Source organism: Macrosteles quadrilineatus, unplaced genomic scaffold (assembly GCF_028750875.1).
Source record: "Macrosteles quadrilineatus isolate MER2022 unplaced genomic scaffold, UCM_ALF_1.0 Scaffold_9__3_contigs__length_116548681, whole genome shotgun sequence".
NCBI lineage: Eukaryota > Metazoa > Arthropoda > Insecta > Hemiptera > Cicadellidae > Macrosteles > Macrosteles quadrilineatus.
In genome coordinates this window covers 103129701-103142519 of record NW_026542602.1, presented here as the reverse complement: position 1 = coordinate 103142519, position 12819 = coordinate 103129701, and the positions used below count along the sequence as shown (strand labels likewise).

Here is a 12819-nt window from a genome sequence, read left to right as displayed (position 1 = left end):
AAGAGAAACGACTGGTTGAAAACACTAGGTTAGATTTGTAAATTGTATTTAGTTCGTGTGGTTTCGTTTCGTTTTAGTAATTATGTATGCTCACAAAGATGCAAACCGTCGTGTACTAGCCATTCAGGCAAAGAAAAAACGTCATAAAGCTGGAAAGAGAAAACCTCAAAAGAATGAAGAACATAGTTCTACCACACCTAAAGAGAAGTCCTACACAAGCAAATCCTGCCCGAGTAATTCTTCATCTAATGAAACGATCGAAGACGAAGAAGATGAGCCTTACACATCAGACGAAGAAGAGCAAGAGGATTCAAGTGATTATTGTAAAGGAGGCTATCATCCTGTCAAGATTGGTGATCTCTTTCAAGGAAGGTATCATGTCACAAGGAAGTTAGGTTGGGGCCATTTTTCAACAGTTTGGCTTTGTTGGGACTTAATAGATAAAAGGTTTGTTGCCTTGAAAGTAGTAAAAAGTGCAAGCCATTTCACAGAAACAGCCCTAGATGAAATAAAACTGTTGAAAGTTGTGCGGGACAGTGATGTCAATGATGAGAAGAGGAACAAAGTTGTTCAGTTACTCAATGATTTTAGGATTACTGGTGTAAATGGTTCTCATGTATGTATGGTATTTGAAGTGCTTGGACACAATTTATTAAAGTTAATCATCAAAAGTAGTTATCGAGGCATTCCCATAAGAAATGTTAAATGTATTATTAGGCAAGTGCTTGAAGGACTAGACTACTTACATACTAAGTGCAAAATTATTCATACCGATATAAAGCCTGAAAATGTTTTGCTATGTGTGAGTGAAAACTACATTAGAAAGCTGGCCTGCGAAGCAACAGAGTTACACTCAATGGGAATCAAGCTTCCCACTTCATTGATTAGTACTGCGCCAAAAGAATTTCAAGAACCCCAGCTGAATGCGAAGATGTCCAGAAACAAGAAAAAGAAGCTTAAAAAGAAAGCTAAGCGGCACTCTGAACTGTTGAAAAAACAGATGCAGCAGTTAGAAGAGTTACAGAAAGTTCCACCTCCAAAAGAAGAAGAGGAACACTCTGAAAAAAATATGAGTGTTTCTATTGAGGATGGCATAGTCACTGAACAAGTAGGAGAAGTGGATAATGAAAACATGTTACCTGAGGTATCACCTGTAGAAATTGTGAAAGAAGCTATTGATACGGTGTATCAGAATGGGTGTACTAACATAGAAGCTTCCATTGAAAATGTGGTTCTTACATGTGACAACGAAAATGAAGATGAAGAAGAAGCAATGAATACTCAAGAAAGTCCAGCCACATGTAAATCTGATGATGAGAAACCATCTGAACGAGGCGCAGGAGAGGAAATGGTAACAGAGAGGATAAGCACTGGAGAAGGCAGTCCTGTATCATCCCCACCCACTTCCGAGAAAAAGTACAGAGGATCAGAAATTGACCCGTCTCGCTGGGAATGCGAAATGGATGTAAAAATTGCAGATTTGGGGAATGCCTGTTGGGTAGATAGACATTTTACTGAAGATATTCAGACAAGACAATATCGATCTCTTGAGGTGTTAATTGGTGCTGGTTACAACACATCAGCTGATATTTGGAGCACAGCTTGTATGGCCTTTGAGTTAGCTACGGGTGATTACTTATTTGAACCACATTCCGGTGAAGAATATTCCAGGGATGAAGATCATCTGGCACATATTATAGAGCTTTTAGGTGAAATACCCAGAAGAATTATCAAATCTGGCAAGCAGTCCCAACAGTTTTTCAATTCAAAAGGTGAACTGAAACATATAACAGGTCTTAAACCTTGGGATCTTTATGATGTACTAACCGAGAAGTATCACTGGGATCCAGAAGAAGCCAAGGCATTTGCTGCATTTTTACGTCCTATGCTTGATTTTGATCCAAATAGACGAGCAACAGCTGCTCAATGTCTCGATCATGAATGGCTTAAGTACTAAACCACCCTTCATGTTATATAAACAAAATTTTAGTGAAATGTGTATTAATTAACATTTTGAACTTATTGTGATAACTCATATTTATATCCATAATATACTGCATTATAGACAAAGACTTACTTCATAATGTCTGTATTTTGTGAGGCCAGAGAAAATACTTAATTTTTTATCATAACATTTTTCAAAATGGTCCGTATTTATGTTTCTTATTTGTACAGCTTTTTCTAAATGAGAACATTTTTTATGCTTGGTGCATTGTATTTATAGCCTAGGCCTATAATATTGCAACTTATCTAGGCTACATAATAATTAAAAATTGTTAAAATATAGGCCTACCAGATGAAATTTTCATTTGTACAGTAATATTTTTAAGAATTTGGACTATTTACGGTAGCCTAATAATTTTTCTGATAAATTCAAATTTTTTGCTTACTTTGTGCAAATCAACCAGTATGGACTTGTGGAAGATATTTTAGTTAACTTAGTGTTACATGTGAATTGATATTTCAAAGAAACGAATCGTTGCAAGACAAGTTTGCCAATAGCCTACCATCTTCAGATACAATTAATAGTGGAGTAAATTTATAAGGTAAGGAAGTACCGTAAAATTAATTTCTTTGCATGTTTATTTTGTTGAGTTTTTTTTGTTAGAGGCAATTCAGTTTTTGAATCAAATTCTTTTATGGGGATCATAATGAAGTTGTTTCTTACTAAATCCTTATTTGTAGGCCTATATGAGTGTAAAAGACATGGTTCAAACCAGTGTTCACAAGATCAAAAGAACGCTAAGATAGCCACAACCCTATTTTTTTGACAATATTTTGATATTGTCAATAGGCCTAAGTTTTTCAGTAAACACCTCAGTAAAACGAATTTTGCATATTTACTAGGTATAAGAAATTTTGGCAACCGATCAAAGAGTGGACTGTCGTAAACATTTGACGTTACTATCATTTGGTGACAACACATAGTGGAAGCCATCTAATTTACCGGTAGGCTACTACGAAAAGTTAAAAAAACTAGGCTTTACTGGGGGCCATCCAAGGTGGATCAAGTATACCAACTCAGGAAAAAACTAATTTTGTTTTTTACGTAAAAAAATGATTGATTTAGCCTATATCAAATTTCTTTTAAATTTCATTCAGCTCTGATTTATATAAGTTAGCATAGGCTAATAAGCTAGAATTTCTCAAGAGTAGTCAAAAACATAATCCCCCAGATAACCTGGATAAAGAACTTGTAAACAAATGTCACGTGAACACCTATTTCTCATCTGATTATACAGTGTGATTGAAAAGTCTCGGAGCGGTGTAATATATTTTTTACCCTTATAGATAGGTTAAAAAGTAATAAAACTTGGTAGCCTATACCTAAAATAACCATAATGCTACTCTTTCCTATTAATTACATTTTTACCTCTTATGGATGGCCCACGAGGAGTAAGACAAAATTTTCAAATAGCAGCATAGGTCAAGTTTGGTATCAAATTAAAGGTCTCATTTAATAAAACACAATATATAATAGGTTACGTACCTTGGTCCATCTTCAGTCTTATTTTAGTCTATGGATGACTAGTTTCGGGTACAAAGACCCATTATCAAATAAGTTACTTTTAAAACATCGTGTAGAAGCTGGTCAAAAATCCGACGGAAGTCTTCATCATTAAATACAGATAACACATAAAGTTTATTATTTAAAAAAACACAAATTACGAAACATAACTTATAAGACGATAGGCTGGCCACATTTAACACGGGACAAACCGACGCAGGTTACACGGCGGACACGACACGTCACGACGTTGTGTCCGCCGTGTAAGCAGGAGCTTCTACACCAGCTTCAGGAGGAGACCAGCTTCTACACGATGTTTTAAAAGGATTTGATAATGGGTCTTTGTACCCGAAACTAGTCATCCATAGACTAAAATAAGACTGAAGACGGACCAAAGTAGCCTACGTAACCTATTATAGATTCGAATATCAGTCTTGGTGGCAAAGATGTTTAAAATAAAACACAATACCGTAAACCCGAACTCAGACGGACAACCAAGTCAAAAATGGCAGCCGTTCAAATATTTCTTTAATCTGCCATTTTGAATTTTTGAACGGCTGCCATTTTTTACCCAGCTTTTCCTTTGAGAGATGAGTGTAAGATGAGTGGCGTGATCTTGTAGCCTTGTTAGTGACTAGGCCGACATGTTCCTTAGACACAGCTGTTAATATATATCATAGCCCATACAGCCAATGGCAACTAAGGGACCTACAGTTTATAGTGGAATCCGTACCACATTTTTGCCTTGAAATTAACGAACTGGTCTAATTATCAGGATAGTTTACTGCGGATAGTCTTAGTAGGTACTCACTAAGTGCGGACATTAATCCACAACATGGAGTTTCGCATCGACAGTGCATGCATGTCTTAATACTTTACTGACCAAGACCAGCTGTTTCATTAGCCAGGACCAACATTAATTCAAAAGCCCAATTATCAAGGACAGCTGGGTCCAGTTTTGAACCATCAAAAAACTACACACTTTAGTCAGGTTCGAACCGGCGAGTAGGCTAACCTTTTGATTAGAGCACTATATATAGGTGATCACTGAGCCACCCAGTTATTAAATTGGTCATCTACCATGTAACACTCCTCGAAATAAACTGTTAACAGTTTAATCCTGCCTATATGGATTAAGAAATGAAACTATTCTAAACTAACCTAACATAACTAACCAGACTTGCTGTAGGCTAAGTTACCGTTTCAAGATTCAATTTGAAAACATAAAAGGCATGTAGGAAATGGAAAATGTTATCAAACGGAATTTTTAAAATTTTACAGCAAGTTTGTTTGGTTAGGTTAGTTTAGAACAGTTTCATTCCAATATACTTTTTTAATGTTTGTTGATACTGAACAATATTTATTCATCACAGTTGTCAGCTTATGTTTCAATTTGTCAATATCGATATAATATGGTATCATCAACAATTAAAATATCAACATATCGAAAAGAAATCATTGATATACCGGTAATAATGAATGTCCCCTTTAACAGGAAAGTACCTTATCTTCTCTCCTTTATGGCCTGCAGTTAATTTTTTGGTCAGCGCCATTTTGTCAGGTGTTAAAGTTATTTATTTATCCTAGCTTTTTGTTCTTTTGTATCGGCCAGATTTTGGCACCTTGTACCATAGACAAAAAGAATTAAAGACCTATAGACCGTCAGCTGTGCTGCAGTTATCATAGGTTCTGGCGCACACCGTTTGGAGCGCCATGTAGTTACGGCGTACACACGCCACGTAAACTACAGCGGTGTGCGCCAGAACCTATGGTAACCATGGTAACCGCAGCACGGCTGACATTTAACGGTCTATATTTAATTCTTTTTGTCTATGCTTGTACTAAGTCCTTATAATTTCCCTAGCATTCTATTCTCAAACAAAGAATAAGGGTTTTTTTAGATTCCTCAGTTACCTACCAAATTCTGAAATTAGACATTAACTTACTACTACTACCACTACTACTGGGATAGTTTTATTGTAGGCTACATAGTATAAATTGGTTGCTACCATAAATACTTGAACAGAAACGGCATGGATCTTAAACATAAACAAATGACGTTTTTGGCCTGATACCTAAACTAATCCCCTGCCATTCATTAACTCTATTTATTTATTTATTTAGACACGGCAATACACGAACATAAAGAAGTTTTACAAAATCTAATGGCTGTAGAAACAATGTCAAAACTAAATGACTACTCTAGGGTCATGGGTTTTCAGGGTGATTATTGTGGTATTAAATTTGCCTTTACTAATGAATATTTATTGTAATTTATGTTCAAAATTAAATGTACTTGAATGTCAAACACATTAGAACTTACTAGCCGACCATTTATTTTTATTAGTTTAATTGAAAATACTTGTGACTAAACTAAAGGAATGTGCAAAATGTTTAAAAAATGAAAACATTTAATTGAAATTAAAAAAATAATTTGATTGCTCGATGTTGTAACAGTAACAATCACAATCAATAGTGTAGTACAAACACAATTCTGAATAATATAGTACTTCTTCAAATAAATGGCAAATGGCTACCTAAACACAATGTTTTGTAACTTTAATTTTTACGTAAACATATGGCATTAATTAGCATATGGGTTTGTTAACTTTCAGGCCAAAAACGTCATTTGTTTATGTTTATGATATATACTGGGTCTGTTCAAGTATTCGTGGTGGAAATTGTCATACTAAGTTAACTAATATTTTGTTATGCCGTCAGACAGGAACATTAATAAAAGGAACTATTAGGTCTAACACATATAAACCACTTATAGGCCAAGTTAACCTCAAATAAGTTAGGCCTAAGTTAACATATCCATCGTCCATAGCACAAACTAATTTTCATACATATCAGATTTACGACAACCTATCATATAGGCCTATGCTAGTGTGTAGGATGCTCAATATTAAGTTTACACATTTCCTGACAACACAAATCCTACGGTAGGAAAAAAATAAGTGACATTAGCCTACTTTTAGTAAAATTAAAAAAAATATGTGAGTTAAAATACGTGTGCTGAGTTTTAGATGCATTTCTGTACGGTACTAAAAAAAGAAAAAGATTTAAAGTTTTTACATTACTTTTCGTGCATCAATTGGACCTCGCCGACAAGTTTTGTAAACTTGGCGAGGCCTAGCTGTTGTATTATCATAAATAAATATAGGTACTGTACCTAACTTATTTGAAGTTTTAATTTTTTACTGTAATTTTGACAATCAATATTTTTGTAAACAACTTGTAGTTTCACCAAATTACTCTGAAACAAACTTAAAATGATAGTGTTGGCTGCTATACTGTTTAAAAATTTGTCCCATAATCTAACTCTATTTATTTACCTAAAAGTACAACAGTAAAATAATGGAAACTATTAACACGTCAAAAAATGTGTACATTTTGTGTTATTTGGAAGTTAAGAACATTCAACATACGGGTACCCGGTAGTCCATTAACAGTGTTGATCACATGACATGTGATTGAAAACACTAGATTAAGATATTTATCTCATTCATTTAGTTATTCTGCACCAGTAAGTTAAGTTGCCATTTTACAATAAATTATACTTGACACTTCTAAATTCTAACCTAACAGCCTTAAAATATTTTTGTAGATTTTAGGTGTAAGATTCTCTTAGAGTCTACAATAAGTTACCTCTATGTAATAAGGAAGCATTTGGGTTTTACTTCCTATAGGCTTAGTTTCTATTAAATTTGTAATTACTTTTAAAACAGTTCTTCTGCATGTTTAGGTAAACAAAAACGTTTATTTACGGATGAGTGTTAATCCTGTATTAAAAACATACCAAAATATCTTATGATTATGATATGTGTTTTGAAGGCTAAATACTACAACCTATGTTTTGCTAACTCATTTAAATAACTTGGCTCTGTTGAATTGCAATGGTAGAAGAACTTTTAGAATAATAGGCTATTTCACCTTTATTGTCATAAGACCAAATTTATCCCAGCTATCAAAGATTTACAATTGCCTGTTATCACTTGACCTTGATTTACAGTCAGCCTAGACCTGGTTTCAAGGTCAATCATTCCACTATTTTGCAGATAAGATTTCCATTTTACTATTAAAATGTATTACTTCCTATAAAGATTCATTTTTTTAACTAAGGTAGTTGTATTAATTATTAGATACTATAAGAAACGGTTAGGCCAATGCTTATAAATTAATAAAATAAATAAATGAAGAAATGAATGCTGTGCAGGATTGGTTATTTTTAACACTGTGTTGACAGCTTAGCAGTCTTTGGAATTAGATATGACATTTAACTGTTCAGTATATTTGTTTGTAGGCTACAATTTACTTATAATATTTATGAGAATGTTAATTGAATTTATTATGGCTTACTCAACCCATGATGCTTAAATTAAGGGAAGTGGGGCCTATTTATTTTATTTCCATGTAGGTCAATTTATTTTAACTTTTTAACGTTCTTAAAACTAATCCTGAACTCCTAAACTTGCTAGTAAATAAAACAAAGTAAGGGTGGGGTAATACAATTTGATGAAAGTCTCCAAATGGTGAATTGTCTCTTGTGTCTTTAATTTATAGGCCTAGTTTCATTTTAGTATTTTCTTTGATGTTTCAAAATAAATTAACCGATGCTCCAATCACATCACTACTTAATAGAATCAACCGCATGATAAGTCTTGCCAGCTGATTTAACTGTCGATTGAGTTGAGTTGAAGCCAAACACATGCAAATAGCAGGAACATAATGGAAGGCGGAACTCGAACGCAATGACAGTGTTCTGCCCACTTTTGAGACCAATCGGGCTCATCAAGGTCATAGTTATGGTCATAGTCTTTCTACTTCAAACTGACTACTTTTGTTTGTTGTTCTTTACATTGGCTAATAGGCCTATTAAACACATTTGTTCTCATAGTAGGCCTATAAGTTAGGCTACATATATTTTTAAATTCAAGTTTGAAGTAGGTCTAAGCGTATAGGACTATGAAACTTGTTTGAAAAAAATAACCAGTAGGTATTTTTCCTAATGTTTCTAAGGAACGGTCTATAAACCCTGTCCTGTTTCACCATTTTATGTCAATCTGTTGTTATAAATCATCTTTATTTATTAGCCTGATTATTTTTTTATTGTTGAGCCAATGTTTTCAAACTTTTTCAGGGCACAAGAACAACATTTATTTTTTTTCTGTTTGGCCAACAGAATTTATAAATTTTTGGTCCTGCTTATAGTTTGCCATTTAAATAGGGAACAAGTTGAAAAATAGCTGATATATGTATTTTCTAACAAATGTAAATAAAAAACCTATCTATTCTATATCTATACTATATTTCATAACCACCAATGGCGTAAAAAGACTGTTCTCGACCTGAGTTCAAGTTTTATGATCAAGGCAAAACAGAGGTAAAACTCTATACAGCTATATTTGTAGGTAGCTCAGAGATTTTTTGCAACGGATGCAAACAGCAACATTCCCCATATATTAAATAAATCAAATATTGTATTTTTTAAACTAAGCACATTCATATTTTCAATATTGCTAGCATATACATTTCATTTAGGTATTTTAGTGACTAGATGATTTTGTTTGCATACCACACACCCTCTTCTATTCTTTAAACACCCATGGCATTAAAATGATTTTTTTCAAAGTCATTACACTATAGGATGAACTATGAGGGTGCTTGTAAAATGGCACACTGCTAAATAATGAAAATGAAATATAGCAATGACCTTCATATGTTACCGTACATAAAACACATTTTGCTTAGGTATTCATGGGCAAGGTATAAAGAATAATCATTTTGGATTAGCAATTGTTGAAAAACCTGCACTCAAGGAACATAACATGTGTTTGGATTTCTGTTATCACAATCTAATAGTGTTTGTATGTCTTTGCAGGAGTCATGGGCATACTGAACATAGGGGTGTTGGGAGCCGGAGTGGTTGGTCTAACATCTACATTGCAACTGCTGGACAAGTTCCCAAATTGTAATATAACAATCATCGCAGATAAATTCAATCAAGACACAACCAGTGATGGAGCTGCTGGTATATTTAGACCTGGCACAAGCTTTTCCGGACCTTCTCCAGAAATTACTCGGTAAGAAGGTACTTACTGTTTGTACGGTATTATCATTACATTATCAATATTGTATTGAGGATGAGATTGGGTGCATTTCCATTTCCAACCAAAATATTAGTGAAGAATGAGTGTAGAGGGTAGTGGATTTCATTTGTAGGTTTGTTGTAGCTAGTTTTTGGCCTATGAGGACATAAAAACATAAAAGTAAATTGTTTTCAGCCCGGGTCTAATTCTTACTATAAGGAAAAATACTGTAGGAAATTCGCTTAAACTAAGGACAGGCCCGCGGCTTGATGAAACCCACTATGATTCCGAGAGATAATTGCGCCCCCTCCCCCTCCCCCCTCAATGCAACAATTTTTTTCTCTTCCTTGCTTCCCCAAACTTCCTGACCTAAAATATTTAGCGCCCCTGGGTCCATTTGCTGGGTCCCTGACTAAGGATGGAAAGTAGCACAGTCTGTCAATCATGTTGTGTGTCGTTGCAGACAGTGGCTGGTAGACTCTTATGATTGGTACAGTGAGTTGCTGAATGACAACTGTGGTGTAAGTCCTGTTTCTGGCTACATATTCTCTTCCACCAGTCTACAACTTGTCAAAGTAAGTTATCTATCTGAAATAAATAGTTATTTTTAGTTTCTTCTTCCGTGGCCTTTTTTTTATGAAAACCCATTGCTTTTAATATGTTAGGAAAATGATCCACAGCCCACAGATATTTGTAGATTTTCCGGTTGTGTTTTACAAAGCCTGAAACTAATAATATCACTTCATAATACCATATTCTGTATTGTAATACCACTTCAGATTACAAGCCAACAGTCCTTAAGACATTTTTGTATCAGCCTTCTTACAAGGATTTATTTTAATAAGTCACTTTTAATCAACTTGCTTTTCAAACATAACAAACTTAAATATGATAAAAAAAAACAATAGTATTTCACCAAAATCTAATTATAACTACATAAAAGATTTTTGAAAAACAAATAACGTGTAAAATAATGTTTATGTATATTTTACTTTGAGCTTTTCTAAATAAAATTTTTAGCCTATTTATTGATATAAGTAGTTCTTTTTATAAATTAGTTTTTTTATCGCTAAAGTTTATTTTTCTTTTAAACAAGAAATAGTTTCTGTGTTAAAGTTTGACCTTTATTATATACATTATATGCATTATGTAAAATATTGACCATGTTACTAAATGGCTGATTTCAAAGCAAAACTCCTGTAAAACTCGTGTTTTTATAATCTCTTGCAGACTGTTATTTATAAAATTGGAGTCCCGGAGACGGCTGGCTTCAGTTGTTGGCGTTTCGCCATCTCTGCTGTCTTTGTGGTTATTTATCCAACGTTTGACCTTGTCAACTGCAGGCATATGGCATTTTCCCACATTATATCCCAAAGTATATTTGAAACATTCATTGTTGATTTTAAATTTCCAGATTTGTGGAATTTCATCGGTGTTGTTCACACAGCGTTTGTTGTCATGTGTTAAATGCCTGGGTCTTGGATTAAGTATCACTTAGTGCAGAAAACTTATGATAAACTGTGTGTAATACAGAATAGGCCCCAGAGTCACAAAGGCCCTTTAAAGCTATTGTAGTGGAAGACAGCAAGCACCATCATTGATGATTGAAACGTATATGTAATCATTATCACCATCATAGAATATATAAACATATTACGATATTCTTGATTATAATCTCTAATAGATTTCATCCTTATTGTCACGGATCAGCTGAAAACAGTTCTAAACTTAGTTCCATCCCGTTCATATTGAGGGAGTTGTGTTGTTATCTAGCAACTGCTTATTTTATTGTTCCAGTAACAGTAAAGCACAAATCGTGTAATCTACCCTAAAATAAAAAATGTACGGTAAAACATTTAGTTGACACCTACATGAAACACACATAAAAACAGGCTACAGATTTTGTTATAGGATGGGCACTCTACTTGAACCATTGACAGTCTATGATATCAAATTAAATTTTAATCTTGTTTAAGTGAATTTTGTAATTTTTAATCATTTCTTTTTACAATGGCCAATTTTAATACATATTTTATCCATCAAATTCTACTTCTCGTGCAAAAGAATAGAATTTCACATGGCGACTATTATTCATCATATAAAAGTCTAATTTAGGTGTTTATTTTAATTACCCAATGAAGTGGACAGAGCATGTAGATTTCTTAAAGAAAGAGATTTGTAAATACATCTATGCTTTTAATCAATTGAATGATATTTTAGACGAGGATGACGTAAAGCGAGCTTATTTAGTTTATTTGCAATCCTTGATTTCATTTGCTGGGGGGCATGTTATCACATCACCCTGGAACCCTTGAATGTAATCCAAAGATCAATTTTAAAAGTTGGCTTTAGAAAAAATAAATGGTACTCCACTGACACTGTATTCCGTGAAAAAGGAATATTGCAGGCCAGACATCTTTTCGTTCAGTTACTTCTTAATCACACATTGGAAAACTTGAATATGATTCTTACAGCAGTCACTCACACATCAACACTACTGTACACAAGATATTCACACAATGTTGGAATATCTGTGCCTCAGCTGACTAAATCAGTTCTGAATAGAAACTGTTTTTATGTTGTTCAGATTATCTATCAAAATTTAATTCAAAAATATAATATTCGACACATGTTTAGTTTACCCTCAATATAGAAATTAAAAACAAAAAGTCAAATGCTTGTCTTACTGCCCGCAATTACCAAAGAAGATGCCGAGACTTTGATCAGACCTAACCATACTTGACTCTGCCTAAATAATCCTTGATCCTTCCACCCCCCTCGCCCTCAAAATGTCTTCTGACTTTGGTTATCGTCGCCGACATTCTCTCATCCAGAGTAAAAAAGATTTGGTTCAAATAATTAAGGGTTAAAAAATCTTTCCCACATTCAGTTTTGTGCCCTTTTGCTTTTAATTTAGACCGATTACAACCAGCCTACGCACAGGCACCTGCCCATGTAGGCCTATCCTCTATAAGCATAGCAGATTTTACCTATTAATTTTGTTATAGTTATTATTTCATTCTCTGTTTTATTGACTGGGACGGGTGGCGTCGTCCTGTAATCCAGCTACTTGGAGGTCACGGATTGTGGATATTTATAGGCATGCACTGTGGATGGGATACTCCCTGGTGTGGATTAACGTCCGCACTAGTGAGTACTACTACTATCCGCAGTACTATCCTGATAATTAGACCAATTCGTATATACCAAGGAAAAAAT

The 12819-nt window shown here is 34.1% G+C and overlaps 2 protein-coding genes across 2 annotated transcripts in view; both read left to right on the top strand.

The window, feature by feature from the left end:
* On the top strand, positions 1-1957 carry LOC129002060 (SRSF protein kinase 3-like). The gene has a single exon (XM_054429570.1). The coding sequence runs from the start codon at positions 83-85 to the stop codon at positions 1955-1957; it is 1875 nt and encodes a 624-aa protein (XP_054285545.1). The 5' UTR covers positions 1-82.
* A 474-nt stretch (positions 1958-2431) lies between these two features.
* LOC129002061 (D-aspartate oxidase-like) overlaps positions 2432-12819 on the top strand; it is a 28049-nt gene continuing 17661 nt past the window's right edge. Inside the window, exons 1-3 of the mRNA XM_054429571.1 lie at positions 2432-2546; positions 9393-9594; positions 10064-10175. Of these exons, the coding sequence (XP_054285546.1) occupies positions 9398-9594; positions 10064-10175 (309 nt within the window). The 5' untranslated portion in view covers positions 2432-2546; positions 9393-9397. The remainder of the gene's footprint in view (positions 2547-9392; positions 9595-10063; positions 10176-12819) is intronic.

What these genes read in the sequence shown, in the direction of transcription:
- LOC129002060 (XM_054429570.1), top strand. Translation starts at nt 83, where the DNA reads ATGTATGCTCACAAAGATGCAAACCGTCGTGTACTAGCCATTCAGGCA.